General features: G+C 37.9%; 1 protein-coding gene across 2 annotated transcripts in view; it reads left to right on the top strand.

Moving 5' to 3' along the window:
• The window catches only part of LOC150086617 (uncharacterized), a 140,726-nt gene that overhangs the window by 116,276 nt on the left and 5,955 nt on the right, over positions 1-18,495 (top strand). For both annotated transcript variants that reach the window (XM_090372626.1, XM_090372625.1), the window contains exons 8-13: positions 8,448-8,539; positions 8,660-8,741; positions 9,953-10,015; positions 10,779-10,875; positions 11,440-11,520; positions 11,798-13,513. In XM_090372626.1, the coding sequence (XP_090228752.1) occupies positions 8,448-8,539; positions 8,660-8,741; positions 9,953-10,015; positions 10,779-10,875; positions 11,440-11,520; positions 11,798-13,513 (2,131 nt within the window). The remainder of the gene's footprint in view (positions 1-8,447; positions 8,540-8,659; positions 8,742-9,952; positions 10,016-10,778; positions 10,876-11,439; positions 11,521-11,797; positions 13,514-18,495) is intronic.

Raw genomic sequence — 18,495 nt, 5'->3', positions numbered from 1 at the left:
TCAGTATTGACCCCTAGTTACTGGAACAATTCCGTCGAATGTTATAAAGTTTTACAAGACATTGAATAAAAATCGACCAGATAACAGCGAGCTGATTTACAATATATTGGAATGGCTTGTCATAAACGAAAATACAGTTCCATCGACACTTCCGTAATACGTAATTCTGAATTAAGCATACACTGCCCTCTAAAAATTATCTGTACACTCAATCCCGTCACTGAAATTGAGCTACCTAGAAAGGATGGACGGATTTACCTAAAAATTTCATTTGTAATTGATGAATATGGATGTAAACGATAACATATCAAGTTAGTTGGCGCAGTAGAATGATCCAGTGGCATGGCAGTTACTGACCTTACTAGGGAATATGAATATAAAAACCTGTGTAAACATTAGCAGCCAAGCAAAACGGTGAGAGAATAACCATCTAAGAGTGTCCAATGCTTTTGTATGTACAGCTGATGGATTTTGAAAGGAAAGTCTAATCATTTGGTTTTCAGAAGCTGGAGTGTCAACATGGCAGATCGTCGTTCTTTTATGTCACCAGAGTCTGATCTGCCAACGATCAGACTCTGATGACATAAAAAGAACTTAAAAACACTGCTTCTAATGCCATTCCATCGTCATCAGCGTCTGCAGTGCTGCAGGGAGAGAGATACTTGGAGATAAAGTGGGTCGCGTTGTGTCTAATGAGGAATCACTTTTCTGTTTGAGATCCAATGACGGCCTCATGAACCCTGGAGACACGTCAGAGACAGAGGTAATCCAACCTCAGATAACAGCACACTCGGCTAACACCGTTGGAAAGTCATCAGGTACAACAGCCATTCATATATGATCGTTAATGGTAATACATTGACAGCAAGACATGTTGAAACCATTCTAAAATCAGTGTTGTAGTGGTTGAGAACCCTCGCTTATACGTTTTACACTAATATTGTAAACAGTTTACCATAACTTAAGCTATAGAAATACCCGATAAACATCCATTAAAAATGTTGGTACTCATAATTTTGAAATATAGTGCATATTAACTTACAAAAATAAGATGGACTTGGTTGAATTTGAGAAGATTAAATCTGGGGTCACTCGGGTTCAGTCTTTTATTGACATCTAATTGGCAGTTTTTCCTGAAACTGATTCTATCATCAAAAATACAATCAAATCAGAATTCTTGATTTCCTAAAGCCCATCTGAGAACAATGAAAAGTTTTGTCATAGTTTTGAGGCGAGGTCCCTGTGCGTTCCAGTTCGTCTGCTGCGTCTGCTAATTTATAGCTTCATTTTAATAAACTTCAGACGGAGTGTGTAAAGTAGAACGCGCCATAGTTGGTATGTCTTCGCTAGTGCCCTGGTCGCATAAACTAGGAGAATGTATTCCTAGCTCTAGGAGTCGACCATAAAACTTTTTATTGCTGGAAAATGGTGACTTCGGGAAACTTTTGAAGGCACCAAAATGAATTTAGACATAGCCAAACAGTAAACGAGCGAAAATTCTGCAGTTTTCCTCCTCTCAATAAAGGAATAGAATAGGAAGATATATATCAGAGGTTTATGGGATGTAGGAGCTCAGAAAAATGTTGGGAAATATTCTTAAAATATTATCATATATTTGTATTGTGTACATAATTGAAACTAATTCCGTTGTTGGGTGTAGCTAAGTTGGTTGCTTTGGATACGTGCTGGGGCTGCTAAGACCATGAGACGTCTTAATTTGAAACCAACAAAACCACTTTAAAAGCTGTTTAGAAACCTGAAATAGTTTGATAGAAATAAGAAGAAAATCAAATATTGGTGTTCACCGATCAGTAGCTTGAACTGCAACTACTAATTCTTGAACTACCTTTTTACTAAATTCCCATCGATCACCCAAGAGAAGCTAAAACAAGGTATTTTTGTTGGACCTCAAATTCACAAAGTGATGAGGGGCCGAGATTTTGAGGGAACAAAAACAAAAGAGAAAAACAGGCATGGATTAGCTTCAGGTCTTTGTTGGGAATTTCTTAGGAAACAACAAGGATACAGATTAAAAGAATATAATTGAAAATATGTTGGCAAACTTCTTGAAGTTTGCCAACAAATTCTGTCAGTGGACAAATTCTGCCAAAATTAATAAACATTTGTGAAAAATCAATCGCCCCATTGCTTTGGCGCTTAGTACGCACCCAATACACCTAACAGGATTCGAACTCAGACCTTTACCACACAGTAAGATAGACAGCGATTATAATAACTGTATTAGCCGCGAGAACCCGGTTCGGGAGAGGGTTTACTAGTCTAATTGGTAATTAATCCACAGAAAATCTTCACGAAGAGTAGAGAGATTACACGACTGATGGTTGTTTGAGGTTGAAGACTAGCTGAACTCATTGTTTTATTATTATTATTATTATTATTATTATTATTATTATTTATTATGAAAACCCCAAACACGAGAGGTATTAGAACCTATAATACTTAGTACTGTGCTTGGGTTGGAGGTTGAGAAGAAGAAAGAAGATATTTGTTGACATTAGACTTGAACTTCTGTAGACTGTCATTTTCAGGAATTACGTGTGAAGGAAGGTTGTTCCAGAAAATGGCAGTTGAATGAATAAAATGGCAATTGAAGTTTGACACTAAATGTATGTTGGCTGGTCGCGGCATGAGTTCAGACTGTTTTGAAAAAGAGAGCAGGAATTATAGATTCAGAAGAATAGTGTCCATGAAAAGGCATGCAGAAGAAACAGTACGTCTATGAGATAGTGAGTGGAGAGACTCTGTTAGAGATGAGTCATTAATTAACCTAACTGCCCTTTTCTGAATGGAATCTAGAAGCCTGAGAGAGGTTTTGGGGGCACCGCCCCAGATGTGGGAACAATATTCCATGGTAGGGCGAATTTGCGATTTGTACAGAGTGAACAGGTGATTGGAAGAAAAGTAACGCCGAGAGAGAAAGAGAAAACCAAGTTTTTTAGATGCAGAGGAAGCAATGTTTGTAATGTACTTGTGCCAAGAAAGACTTAGAGATATTAGAAGTCAGGGTAATCCCCAAAAGAGATATATCATTTTGCCTAGAAATCGGAGTGTCACCAAAGATAAGCATATGAGCAGAAGGATCCTTTTCGCGAGATATAAGACAAGACTGAGTATTAGAAGGATTGAAATCAACTAAGTTGTCTTTGCAAATGCTACCATCGGAAAAACTGTGGATAGGATTTCCAGTCAATGGAAGAAGGTCATTAATGTACAAGAGGAAAAGAACTGAACCTTGGGGGACACTAGCATTAGTGGAGAAGTTAGAAGACAGAGAGCCATCTACTATCACCCTCAGTTAGCGATCAAAGAGAAAACTGGATAACCAATTACAAAAAACATTTGGCAAATCATAAGATGGAAGTTTGTTTAGAAGACCTTTATGCCAAACACGATCGAAAACCTTTGAGATGTCTAGAGAAACTGCTTGTGTTTCACCAAACTTTTCCATTGAATTTATCCATAAATGAGCAACATACGCCAAAATATCACCAGTGGATCGACACAGGCGGAATCCATACTGACGATCGTTGATCAGACGGAAGGTTTCTAGGTAGTTTAAGAGTTGATGGTTAGTTGATTTCTCCATTACTTTAGAAAGAGTAGGAGTAATTGCAATGGGACGATAATTGGATGGAGGGATTTGTGACCCTTTTTAGGAACTGTCTGGATATGAGCAAATTTCCAAGCAGAAGGCAAAATATCTTTGGAATAAGAAATTGAAAAAAAGGCAGCAAAGAACAGGAGTAAGTTCAGGAGCACAGGTTTTGAGATCAAGTGGAGAAATACAACCGGACCTGGAGCTTTCTTAGCATCAAGATTCGTCAAAATCTTTCTGACATCCTTTTGACGGAAGACCACAGTAGGCATTGAATAGAGCATGTTGGAAATAGTGGGAGGTGTTTTACCAAGATCATTAACACATAAGTTGGAAGAAAAATGGGATGCTAGCAAGTCAGTTTTATCCTTGGCTGAAGTGACAACAGAACCATCTGGTTTGGACAGCGGTGGGAGCAAGCAGAGATGGGCAAAAGTTGCGGCCAATAGCTTTGACAAGAGACCAGAATGCTCGGCTACCATTAGGGTAAGAAGCTGAAGCTAGCTGGAGTGGTGAACATTAAAATCACCAAGGAAAATTACCTCACTCTTAGGAAAGTTGGACTGGAGAAAGTCAAGTTGCAAAGAGAGGAAGTCAAAGAACTCCAAGTGATTCATCTGTTGGAGCTCCAAAGAGTTCCAACAGATGAATTTAACAGAATGAGGTATAGAGATTTTAAGCCAAAGGAGATCGAAAAGAGGAGATTCCAAATTACCAAGTCTCTGACAGGGAATATCAGAACGGACATATGCACAAGTACCACCTTTGAGGTGAAAAGAATCATAGAGTGAATAATTTGGGCAACTGAGATGAGCAGTAGTTGAATCAACCGATAACTGAGGTTCTGTCAGAAAAGTACATGGAGTTTGGCAGACTGCAAGTGGAAATGGACATCGTTGAGATTAGAACTGAGACCACATATATTTGTGAAATGGACTAGGAAGTGTTTGGGTGGTTTAGATCTCTTCCCAGATAAGCTTACTCTATTAGTTTGACAATTCATGGTGTATTCAATAGTAAGTGGCTTCGACAATGTCCCCCGCATACACACTACTCGGACTTCCCCCAGTCACTTGCGGAGTAGAGGTTGCAAGATGCACTAGCTGATCCGAAAGCCTCCTAGAGAGTTACCAGTAGGTTCGGTCCTGTGTACTAACTAGCGACCGGCCTGGAAACACAATTTTTAGAGCTGTACCCTCGAAATGTATGGAAGAATTGGATCTCGCCATGATGTCCATCATAACCTCAAAAGTCATCAGTCATACTGCATGATGGAAGAGATGGGGAAGGGTTGACCGGAACTTAGCTCTGGAAACTAAACATGGGTTCCACCACTTCAAGCCTCCTATAAGCAAAGTGGTGGTATTGCACCGGTTGATGAGAGTCATCTACCACTTAGTATTGCCTGGTAACAGATGGGCGGCATTCGTCCATGTAGTGTGGGCGCCACACCACCCCTACTTACGTTGGTTCACACCTGGGTGCTCACACACACAGTGTGCTTGCTCATGGGGATTATATACAGGATTACTAAGAGTCCCACCATCGTGAAGGTGCAAGAAGAGGATTTGGCTGTCACAGACCTTCTGGACTTCGCCGAAATTGAGTCCACTTGACTTGAGTGCCACCCGAATATCAGTTCCATCAGCGTTTCAGACTCGTAGATAGCAAGTACAGCTTGTCTGGCATATCTGAGAGAATGCCTGTGACAACCTCAAGGACCAAGGGCTGTAAATTAGCTTAAATACCGGTATCAACAACTTTAGAATAATCATACAATATACTCAGCGATGCATTACATCAGTTTCATCACACATCGGTAATTTGTTCTTCTGCCTCATTGGGTAATCTATTAAATTTTTTTCTAAAGTTGAATACTCGCTCCTTTAGTGGCTTAATAAAGTCACCCGGAAACCACCAACCATCTCCAAGTCGGTGATATTTGCTAATCTGCAAGTTACCCCTTGAAAACAACTTGGCGCTGCTGATTACCACATCAGATAATCAAATAGCATGAAGATATTGTTTCAAATAAATAAATAAATTATAATCGAATTTTATGCGTAAAATCAGATCATAATATAGGTTGTTATCCAGTTGTATATCATGACTATGAGTTATTTATATGTAAAATGGAAAAAAAAAAAAAGAAAATCAGTGAAATAAATAAACTGTTTAAACGATTCCTCATCCATTATTTTCCTTAACAGTAAGTTGTATTCGTTTCTCGATCTTTCTAATTTGTAAAATTTTCCGAGGAAAGTGATAAATCTACTTAATGACTTCTGTCACGGTTAATCCTTGTTTTCAACAATCTCACTACTTCCAATGCTGAATACCCAGACTTGCTAGCAAACCAATGTCCTTTTGTTTATATAGAATGGACTAAATGGTCTTCTGTACATTATTGTTACAATTCCCATACATTGCAAATTTACGAAAATATGAATATTCACCACAAAGCTACTCATTAAGTTTTGACAGTGATTAAAACTGTTTACTCTTTCACCGTTCAAAGAGATAGATGTGGATGGTTGCATAAACAGCTGGATTTAGTGAATCGCTCTCTACTACACTCACAAAGCTTGTTTTCATAATGATGGTGGAGTTATAATTGCAACTTGGCTAACTATTTGAATCAAACTTGCTTAAAATGTTTCAAAATTGTGGCCAGCATAATGGCCCTAATCTTTGCTCACGGTATGACCTGGACAGCGAATGTTTATTTCCCTTTCCCTTCTTTGACAGGAACATTAGAATTTTTGAGAGGGGGTCGGCTTTTCATCTAGTAAACAGACAGGCAAAAAAACCATAAAAACATGCCTTTTATAAATAAGATATAACAATGCCTCATGTCCTTTATTACTCAACAAATTTCAAAACAAACAAACTTCTTTCCCTTTTACACCGAGGGAATGTTAAGAATATTCATTGCCGAATAATTCTTAATGCACTTAGGTTGAAATAATAATGTCCCTCCTGATAGTATGCTAATGGACGCTTTTCTTCAAAAGAGGATTTTATCCTGTTTTTAAGAAACCAGAGATTAGTTATCTCTCCTTATTTAGAGAGACAAAAGGAAGGAAAATGGATAGGCTTGGAAGCTAGGAAAAACCCATGAGATATTTCTAGTGACTATGAATATGTTAAAAAGGAAACTGTATGTGAATGGGCTTTCTGAAATCGTTTTCAAAACACCTTAAGAACGCTACAAGAGACTTAGAACAATCAAATTCAAGTTGTTGACTGAGAGAGAGAGAAAGAGAGAGAGGTTGCAGATATTTTAACCTCTCTTAGCGTCATGTCTGTAAAGGCAAACCTGGCCTAACTGCATGTAATTATTGGTACCATGTTTTCAAGAAAAGATCTTAGCTATTTCGGAAAGGGCATAATTGTTGGACTGCATTTGGAAGGAGCTTCAGTCACTAACTTTCGAGCATTCGTGTGATGTGCAAATAAACCGGTGAGCAATATGAATTGTGCACGGATTTTAATGCAGGACGCCAGAGGCCAGTTTCGTGAAAAACATTACGTCGAAGGAAGCTTACAACTCTGATTGCTTGTTTCTTACTGTTAAGGGTCCTAGTGATTTCGTAATGGTGTGAGATGCTTTCTCGTGGCATGGTTTGGGTGTATTCATTCCGTTAGAAGGCAACAGTTGATACCAATCGCTATTTAACAGTCCTGAGTGATCATCTTCGTCCAATGATCAAGTAGTTCTTCCGTGAAGAGAGAGCTACCTTTTAGATGACAATGCTAGAATTCACAGAGCACAGGTGGTCATCCAGTGGTTTGAGGAACATGAAACTAAAGTTTTTCACATACCATGGCCATCGCAGTTAGAAAATCTATCGGAACTTCTACAACGACGTCTTAGGCAGCGTTCTCCAGCTCCATCGAACAAGCAGGAATTTATCATGTTTCTTGTGGACGAATGGTGTGTCCCTCCTGCTGACTTTCAGACACACTGGTAGACTCTATGTCACGATGTATACAGGTTCACTGGACTAACACGATTTTGTGATTTTACCTTACTGTCTTTTTTTTTTTTTTTTTTTTTTTGTCCATTATCTCTTGTTAAAGCTATATGGCCTTAGAGAACTTATAAGGTTCTTGCATGATTAATTTGTCCTTTCATCTGCTTTGTGGCCAGCAGTATTTATTTATTTATTTTCTCGATTTGAAGCGCACAGCTCCGCTCGATATGGCAGTATATGCTAGTGGGGTAGCTAAAGCAAGATAACATCCCAGAAAACTGACAGCGACATCTTCTCTGCAGATGGTTGCACTCTTCTTCCTTTTCAAACAATGGAAATGTCCATTGTTTTGAACACCGTTTGGTTTCTGGGTCAAAGTGATGCATCCACGATTCAACCATAGTCACCAATCGGGGGGGGGGGACAGATCCTGGCAGCTGTTCAGTTTTCTCCACGAATTCAGTGAGATGTGGATGACCGCCCACTTCTTTCATGGAAGCTCTCCTTGCCGCACGCTGTCTCCACCAATGTTTTACAATATCATACGATGGACAAATATCCCCATACACTATATACACCTCTTCCTGGATAGCACTTGGCAGTTTGCCTTGCAAAAACAGGAATTTGATAATGGATCGATATTCAACTTTATCCATGATGACATTCTGTAACAAAAGAAATATAAGGGTTAGAGCAATGAACCTTCTGGCACATATTACTAGATAAACAAGCAATATAGTGAATAAAACATAATGTTCATAGAATACACAGAAGGTCAGAGGAAAAACCTTTTTATCCCCCCCCCGCAATTCAACAATCTTGTGATCTAATGTTTTTTTTTTTTCTCTTTACAGAATTTTTCCGTGCTAGAAAACCATCATTGGCGATCAGCAATGTCTTGTCTGAAAGAAGCTGGGATGCTTGATCATCTGCCGAAAGATGTATGGTAAGTAGAAATGACATTTAATTGTATACGTATGTAATTTTTTTAATCTGTGGCATTCCTTGATGATATTATTTTTTAAAGAGCTGTCTTTCTTATTAATCAGTGTTCATTCCATTGCAGGGATGAAATGGAATGGCACATACGATCTCTGATCCTTGCTACCGATATCACCCGCCAGCAGGAATTCCTAACCAGATTTAGAGTAAGTTCGTTTGTTTTTCCAAGTGTAGTTAAAATTGAATATCAGTGAGATCAATTTGTTATTGTTGTTGGGTTTTAGGAGCATCAGCAACTAAGTCCATGTTGCTCCGTGTATATTGTCTGTAAATTGCGCGTATTCCATGGTCGATTTTCTGTTTGATGGATGAAAAACCAGAGTTTCCTTGAGAAAAAGCCGTGCTACCCTCGCCTGAGACCGACTAATTCAGCCACATTGTGAAAAAGACCCATAAAAATTTCTCCCATCAACGGGTTTCGAATTCAGGACTTTTCCACCCTGTGTGGGGAGGACGGTGATCCTACCAACTGTGCTACCCACGAGAGGTGAGATCAACTCCTAACCACACCAATATGGTTGAACAAAACTAAACTTCTATCACAAAACTAACTTCTCTGCTGAATGCCCTACGCATTAACAGGTCACCTGTATCGACATGTTTTGACCAATACGACTCTGGTCAGAGGGATCGGTTCACAGTACACGACTGCACGTTCCTAGTATTCCCCCAAAATCTTGGAAAGAACGAACGGCTAAAATTTATACTATTGAAAGTTAGAAATGATAGGATTGAATGACTTTTTATAACCCTGGAAATGTTTTTACAACGAGGGGAAGTTTATTTGAATATTAATAATTTATTCAAATAAAATGTAATTAATATAAAACTCCCCCTGACGTCATTTCGTGCAAGAGTGCCCCATTCCAGCGATATTTGGAACTAAAAATTGATTCCATTAAATGTCCCATCACTTGTAGGGGGAGGGGGAGGGGGGCTCTTAGGTAGCACAATTGGTAGGTTCGCCGTCCTCTCCACATCTGGTGGAAAAGACCTGCATTCGAACCCGTCGATGACGAGAGGAATTTTTATGGCCCTTTTTCACAATATGGCTGAGTTAGTCGGTCTCAGGCGAGGGTAGCATGGTTTTTCTCCCGGTTTTTTCGTTCAACAAACAGAAAATCGACCTCAGAACACACGCAATTTACAGACAATATACACGGAGCAACATGGCCTTAGTTGCCGACGCTCCTAAAACCCAAAACAACAACAACAACAGCTTGGAGAGTATTACTGTAAAAATCCCATTTCTTTTTGGAACACCCTGTACTTTGAACAAACGATAGTGTCAAAAAAATTCTTTTGTAATTAGAATGAACAATATCCATTAGAAATCCTAATTGTTTTCTCTTTTCAGAAGTATTTGGACACCGAAGTGTTAGATCTTCAAGATAAGGAGTACAGGCACTTCATACTTCAGGTGAGTGGGATTATTCCGCCCAACTTATATTGCACATTGGTACGCTTTTCTCCTAATTATGACCTAATACTCGAGTTTCCTTTGGTTTATTAATAAAGTATTAGGAGTATTAATTATTTTCTCATTCCTTCCTCTGCCACCTTACCCTCCAGTTTATAATTGGTCTGGGTGATGGATAACTCGATGTTTGAAGGTGGAACACTTGAAAAGTCAGATAGACACCTGAGATAAGATGATTAAATCATTCAGTCATGATAACTAACATCCAGCTCCTGACATATTAATACTTCTGACGATGCTCTAATCTCTTGGAATTAAGATGACTTAATGGAGCAACTGTGGTGTCATATTTTTGATTATTTTGTTCAGTTTGAGTTATTTATGGCTTTTCAACTGTCTTCTTATCTATTTAGAAATAATAGCAAAGGTTGTTGAAGAATTTAAATCTTTGAAATCGTTAGAGACTAATGCAGTAAATGTGGACACCCAAGGTCCTCTAGTCCATATCAAATCTTTATCAATACGTTCGGCACGTATTTATAAAGGAATTTAGTAAAGTCTTCGAAACATATACCAATAATAGCAAAATGAATAAAATAAATTTATTATTTTTTAAATAAGTTGTGATTTAAAATTTTTAAAAAATTAAAATAAATCCCAACCACAATTTGATATTTCTGATTAGAAATTAAAAATTGAGTTTTCTGTTTCCCAATCATCTTTTCAGACGTATGCAATAACTGTTATACTATCGTTGTTTTAGATGGCACTCAAGTGTGCTGATCTGTGCAACCCTTGCCGACCATGGGAAATCAGTAAAAGGTGGAGCATTCAAGTGTGCCAAGAGTTTTATCGACAAGGCAAGTATCCCAATAGAACTTTGCTTCGCGTGATGCCTTTGACGTTTTTTTTTTTATGTAACCTTTAACAAAGTGTTTGTTCAGTAGGTTTAAGGTATGTCTGCTGACAGAGAAAAAAATTTCTTCAATATCCCGATTAGGTTTTCGATTTCGGATATAACTCCATCATGTATTTTCTTTCTTCTCTATCTGATTCCTTGGAGGGTATCCAAAATATTGTTAATAATAAACCCACGGGATACAAATACTAAAACAGATGCTGGCATTGTCAATTTTTTTAGCATTTGCAGTCTGACGTATACATACCACCATGCTCGAAGTATTGAATTGCATATTGAATTTGTGTCCATTTTACCAATCGGATAAATCGATTTGGTAAGGATGGCCTTCTTTAGCTACCTTTAGGATAAATGTGATAATTAGAAACTATTATACAATTTAAAATACTTTATATAGTCCTGGACAGCATTGCAGAGTTGATTAATGAATTAATGTAAATTATATCTTTATATCTTCTGGGACATCCAGTAGATTTACCAATTTTTTATGTAATTTCTTTAATAGGTGACTATGAACGCCAACTTAACCTGCCTGTTACTCCTATGTGTGACCGGACCAAGACCACAGTAGCAAAAATCCAAGCAGGTAAGTTCTTCGGGACCATCATTGCAATACGTTTTCAATATCCCTGATGTAGAATAACCAAAATTCTTGATTCATTTGGGGAATTATTCTTAATTAATATTACTCTTTAATAGTACTTTAAATAAATTGCCTGCAAGGTGGCTGAGGCGAAGAGTTTGGTAAAATTCAAGTAAAAAGTGGATGGACGCTTTTTGACTATGAAAGTTTTTAATATTTATGCATCAATTATTTGTTTTGTCACGAAATTGTAATTTGTAATTTTTTTGTTTTTTTTCAGATTTCTTTAAATTTGTGGTTTCTCCGTTATTTGACATCTGGAACACGTTTCTTAATAGTCCATTGTCCAATGAACTGCTGCTCAACTTAAAATGTAATCATGCCAAGTGGGAGAAGGAGGTGTTACGAGAAAAGACTGAAAGGGAAAGAGTAGAAAAGGAAAAAGCCGAAAAAGTAAGCATTCCCCAAGAAATCGAAGAAGAAACAGGAGCAGAAGATGAACCCCAACCCCTTATACCTTTACTTTCTCCAGCAGACATATTTTCCAGAGCAGCAGAAGAGGAAGATGAAGATAGAAATACTGGACGACGGTATAGTATGCCTCTGAGCATCCCCAAAATGCTTCCTCGAACAACTATCCGTAGACAGAGTTTTCCGAAATTCACAGCATTTCCTCAGCACACTGAAGAAGAGGTGACCGAAGCATTCTTAACTTTTCCATTGCACAGATCTCCACATATTTCTTTACGATCTCTATCAGTAGAACAGATGAAACCAAAACTAACCATCGTGTCTCTGTCCAGTGGTGCTGGAGTGTCTCTCCTAAGAAGAATGGATCTGGTGTCGGAAGCAGAAAAAAGATTGGTACACCAACCTACATCGTATCCACCTTACGTTATGCAGGACTTTGAATTACAGAGACCGTCACATGTCGTCAGTGTGGAAGTTGTACCCAGAGCAGTAGGCATCCAACCATCCGCTGAATCTGAACAGGAAGATGTGCCCAAATCCGAAAGTGAAGCTCTTGAGAGTCATGTGATACCCACTCAGAGTGTAGAAGGTAAAAGATCCGATACGAAAAGGTTATCCCCAGAAGAAAGCCCATCCACTTCGAAGTTCCAAAAAGAAAGTTCAAGGGATGATTTGGAAAAAGACCCGATGGAAGAAGATGCCAAAGGAAAAGAATTCTCGGTAGAACTCTCGGGGAATGAAGAAGCCACTGATGGTGGACTGCAAAGTGAAGAAATTCTTGTTGAACCATCTGAAGAAGTGTTTGAAGGAGAGGAGTCTCCTGTAGATGGAGGTGTTGAAGTCGAAGAGCCCAAGGAGTGTAGTAATGGATGCTGTAGTCCGCCCAGTGACTGCAGTACGGACGAACAAGAGCTGTTGGCTCTACAGTCTGATAAAAAATGCGGGAGACAATCATTATCTTCCAATGAATTTCATCCGCAAGACGAAAATAAGTTTCACTGCCCTGAGAAACATTCCGGACCAGTAGATGTAGTGTCTTTAGTTTCCAAGATTTTAGTGCCTATTAATATACGTGATGGTTGTGCGGCTACTGATGATTCATCTCAGGATTCGCCTACATCCAGTAAATCACGGAGACTCACAAGGCTCAAGTCAGACAGTGATATGCTTTCTAGTAATGTGACATTTGCTCAGGGACCATCCCACGGAGGAAAGAGGACGTCTCATCTGGAGGATTACACGGCATCTTGGTGCTTGCATATAAGTCGGAGTATGTCTGCTGAACGATCCGAAGCTCCTAGTCGGGATTTTGATGCTCCAGCATCATCCTGGAAAGGTTCGGCAAATAGTTTGGCATCTGGTTCTTCGCGTCTCATTATAAGACGTGGTTCGGCGCCTGTGACAATGAGGAGCAGTCAGGGGTCTAGTTTTAATGATATTGTAGAAACAAGAGGAGGACTCCGGGGTGGCTCAACTGGAACAGCATTTACTCGTAGATGGTCCATTCCTTCGGAACCCACAGGAGGTAAGAACTTCATAATAATTAATCAAAAAAAATTCTTCATTTAAGTACTATAGGTTCTGAAACCTTTCTTATTTTGACTAACCATAAACAGTAGATATATTTACCTTTTCATTATATACACTGCTTGACAAAATTAACAGAATAAAATGTTTTTCATGAATATTTTATTGTGAAGAGTGTCACCGAAGGTAACATTTGTAAATTATTCATGCCTATAAAAACACAGGTTGCGACCACATCACTTCATTCCCGGTTTTTTTAGAACCGTCGGCTCATGTGAAAGGAGAAAGTCTTCTATGAGTGAACCCTTGTTATCAGTACGGTGGAAGTGCCATAGACTGGATTTGGCATTAACGTCTGACATTATAAGTTTGGCTATACTGTACCTCATCATCATCATCAGCCATTTTCAATCCACTGCAGGATGAAGGCCTCTCCAGCAACTTTCCAGTTCCTTCTGTTTTGTGCAATGGCGTTGTGCAATGGCAGTACCTACCAAAGAAATAACTTGATCGAGGTAGGCAAGATGAAGTGTAATATCGGAAGTTGGTGGGCAATGAATAGTGAAACTAAAAAGTAAGAACCATGAGAAGTAGACACATTTATGCAGACAGCGTGTTGATTGGTAAGACTAATTATCTTGGGCATTCAATTGAAGCAGGCTAAGTTCAGAGACTGATTCATCTGCAGGTGAAGAACTGGTAAAAGACAATGTATCCATAGTTGGTCCGTTGTCTTACGAGATCCATGATACGAAAAAGTTCTGGACATTTGGAGTCACGAATTGCCTCATTCATCAGCGGTCCTTAATCGTGCAATCTCTAGAGCTCTTTTATATTCATGGCAATTAGGATCGCGGATGGAATGCCGAAAGTGTCTTTTACTCCTCTTGCAATTTATGCAGCAGGCAGCTCGTCCTTATGAGGGAATTTTGCATGCACATGACCACTACGGGCGCAATGTCCACAGGATGGGGAGTTATGGGTACAGTATTGTGTGTGAGACGCCCTTGGGCTGCGCATTGCACGCCGACAGCCAACTCATTGGTGAGCTAAGGTCTGCACTTGTGGAAGAATGGGATTTGTTGTCACAGAATCTTTTAATTCTGTGACAACATTTTAAAAGCTGTCTCATTTAATCGTTATTATTACACCAACATACCATATTTTGTTCTTCTTCATCTCAAGGTGCACGAGTTACATCATGTTTTCTAGGTGTTCTGTTAATTTTGTTGAGCAGTGTAGTATCCACAGTAACTAATAGTGGGAACGTAAAGTTGAGGCTTAGGTTACAGTACTGTATTTACTTCGGGGATGAGAATTTACCTGCTTGTGTCAATAAATAAATAATTAATCGAATATAATAATTAATCGAAATAAAATAATTAATCGATAGTTTATTGAATTTATTGTGGTACGATTCACTCCTGAACAGCCTTCAGGTATGGGGGATTTTAGTTAAATAAATATTTCGATTTAAAATTAAATTGAAAGTTAATTTCAATTTAATTAATATATTTTTAATTTAATTTAATCGAAAAAATTGAAATATGTGAAATTTTAAAATTAAATAAAGTTTAAAAAATTTTTAAAAATTGAAAATTAAAATTTAAAATATAATTTGAAATTTTTTTAAATTAAAAACGCAACTTTCAAACTAAATTTTCGAGTTTTAATTACAGTCGAAACTATCCAGTTTAGATTATAATTAAAAACTGTATGGTTGTTATTTGCATGTGGACTGGTTGTTTATAATTTGCACCGAGGCAACCAAGGTCGTGTGGCGTCAGCGTTTTGTTTCCATATATTCCATTTTCCCATTTTGCTGAATTGAAAAGCATTTCCGAGAGAAATCAAAAAGCACCCAAACTGTGTCGAGACTGATTGACTTGGCCATTTTCTGATGGCAAAAGTCCATAAAAATTACTTTAGTCAAGACGGAATTTGAACCAGATTTTCTACATAGTATGAATAGATGGCGATTGCAGAGGCGAGTGTACGTATATTCTATGGTATCAGATAAAATTTTATCTGGTTTCCCTTCTTGAATAGCTTGGCATTTTGACTTATGATTTTGTTGTTTACATCATCTTGCTTTGGAAATCTTCAAAGAAGGATCCTTGACAACTACTGTATATTCTTAGCCTAATGGCACGTTTTATAATTGTGAAATTTTGCCCATAATTCTCTTTCTGTCTTATCAACACAAACATCATTAAGTTTAAAATATTCGTACTTTGGTTTCTAAGATATTGCAGTATTGATTCCTGTGTGCAATCATTTTCTTAGCAAAACCCTAGATGACAGTGTTAGGGAATATTCTCATAAATATTCCGTTAAATTTCTTCTTGAAGATTGATTTAGACCTTAAATTGAATATACTGCTATAGCTACATGTTTGTTTTTATCCGAACACACGCCCCTTTTTTATTAAATTCTTTTCTCACGAGAGACTTCAATTATCAACTCCATTATTGATTTTAACTTGCAACAACCATGTAAGAGTTAATACCTCTTACATGGTTGGTGCAAATCAGAATATTAATAAAACCTCGCCGGAATTTCAAATTTGTACTTCCATTTCAGCTGGAATAATTGTATAGAATGGCCCACCCACGAACTTTGCCTCTTTTATGAAATAATTAAAATTGGAGAGAAATTTTCGAACCTCATAATTAACAATAATGTGTGTCTCCTTGAAATATTCTAGCTTCTGTGGTACAGTACTCGCTTTCAACACTTGTACTTGTCTTCATATTCTATTTTTGACTTGGTGGGTTCTTTCAACGAAGGAAATTTATGGCGAGCTCTTCAGTTGCCAAGTGCAGTGGCCATCATTTATCTCAAGCATTGGCTGCTGCTCACTGACAGATCAGTCAGTAATTGTAGCAGTATTACACGGGCGAGAAAAAATATGTCAATGGGAAGGTTTCATTCGTTTTACATCCAATTAGAACATAACATTTGTCCATTATCAAGACGACACTTAACTACTGAATTCGTTGACAAAGTCGCTCACAATTTAATTATCTCCCAAGTCAAGTTTTGATATCGTATTTCTGAATTAATTTTATATTTCTTCTTCGCTTTGATAGGACTATCGCAAGTTTCCTTCACATCTCATCGTATGATTTAGATCATTAACGCATCGTTAACCCACAGATTTTTTTTGAATTTGTTACTCATTTGCTTAAAAGTCATTACTTTATATTATTTTTTTATTGTATTTATTGGCAATGGAATTCAGTTGATATAATAGCTTTGATCCAGAGATGGTCCAACACGTAGTATCTGTACATGTAAAGAAGTGTTTTCTGTCTTCTCCATCTTCAATCGTAAATTGCATGGCCATTTACAAACAGCTGCCAAACATGCAGCAGTAGCTTTATCAGAATTTCCATCTAGGGATGTTACACATAATCGAAACCTTCACAAGTAATTGGTTCCATTGGCATATTTTTATAATGACAGAAACGGAAGATAGTTGATTAATGGGCTCTTCTGTTATCCTTGATGAATCACAACAGGGGTTTGTGGAGAGTAATTCTTGACTGAACAATCTAGTTAATTGTTATGATGAAGTCGTGAAGAAATTGAATTCAAGAAAGAACTTTGATCTTATCCCTTGAATTCAGTAAGGTTTTTGACACGGTTTCCAATAAAAGGTTATTATATAAACTGAAGAAAATTGGAGTTATTGGTACGATCCTTCTTTGGATCAGAGGCTGGCTAAAAGGAGATAGAGTGGCCATAAATGGGTCTTTTTCAGGATAGACTGGTACATCCAGTGGAGTTCCACAAGGATTAATATTGGGCCACTATTTCTGATCTTAACAACATTGGTCTAAAGTTGTCAAATATCTGCAACCGATTTAAGTCTAAAATGACAAGTAGGGAAAAGGATGGTGTTATCTCTGTGTATAAGGTGATAATGCTACAACATTTTGGAATATTCTGTTCATGTCTAGTTGCCCTTTTGAACCCTCTCTAGAGAGTTCAAAAGGGCAAATAACTTGGTGAGGATGCAAATTGATTTCCACATAAAGAATAGCTTATATGATGCGAACCGAAACGCTAGTCATCTTAAGGAGGGGCCGGATTTAGGTATATAAAGTTCTGAAAGGGATCGGTAAAGCGCACAAGAGAAGTATATTTTCACTGTTAGGAGAGATAAGAACTAGTGGTCACAAATATAAAATTTTAGGAAGTAACAGGAGGCTGGATCACATGATGTTTACCTTCGGGCAGTTTGTGATCACTGGAATAAATTACTTTCACAGTGTCTGAGGATAAGTTTGGTAAATTTTAGAGTAAATGCTCCATTTAGTGATGGGGAGAGTTTGAGTGATTAGGGAAGTTTCTTCCTTTTTTTTTTTTTGGCCGATACAAGTTCTGCTTCCTTGTAATTTAGCCATCTAAACGTTTTAATCATTTTTATTGTAATTAAGGGTAATCTCAAGCAAGAGTAATGTGTTAAAATTACAGTCCTCATTTTTGAATGAACGTTGATTGATTTGGTGTCTGTGGCACTGTTTTTAAAACACTACTACCCTTGAAAGGTGTAAACCGATCACCAGAACTTTCACAATAGTATCCTCGTGACTTAATGCTCACTATAGTGCAATCTCTTATTCACTTTCCTGAATGTGTCATTGTAAATGTAACCTCTGACTTCATTAGGTAAGCAGCTTCCAGAGATCTCTGTTTTGTTGACTACGCAATTTCATTTAAATTCCTCTCTTTCTTGTTATCCCCCACATGCATTCAATGCAGCGAACAAAGCAGGCTTTGGTTGGAATTTCTGTGGAGGTCACACGATTTCATTGACTTCCACTCTTTGCACCTCGTTTGTTCTTTGAAACCAGGAATGTTGCAATACTTTTTTTCTTTTGGACTTTTGCCAATCCCTGCTTATTTTCTTGATGCGATTCGCCCTCACTCTCTGACAAGCTTATCCTAGGCTGCGCACGAAGATCGATTTTA

Source organism: Mastigoproctus giganteus, chromosome 4 (assembly GCF_048544385.1).
Source record: "Mastigoproctus giganteus isolate SK-2022 chromosome 4, ASM4854438v1, whole genome shotgun sequence".
Taxonomy (NCBI): Eukaryota; Metazoa; Arthropoda; class Arachnida; order Uropygi; family Thelyphonidae; genus Mastigoproctus; species Mastigoproctus giganteus.
This window is presented reverse-complemented; position numbering and strand designations above follow the sequence as displayed.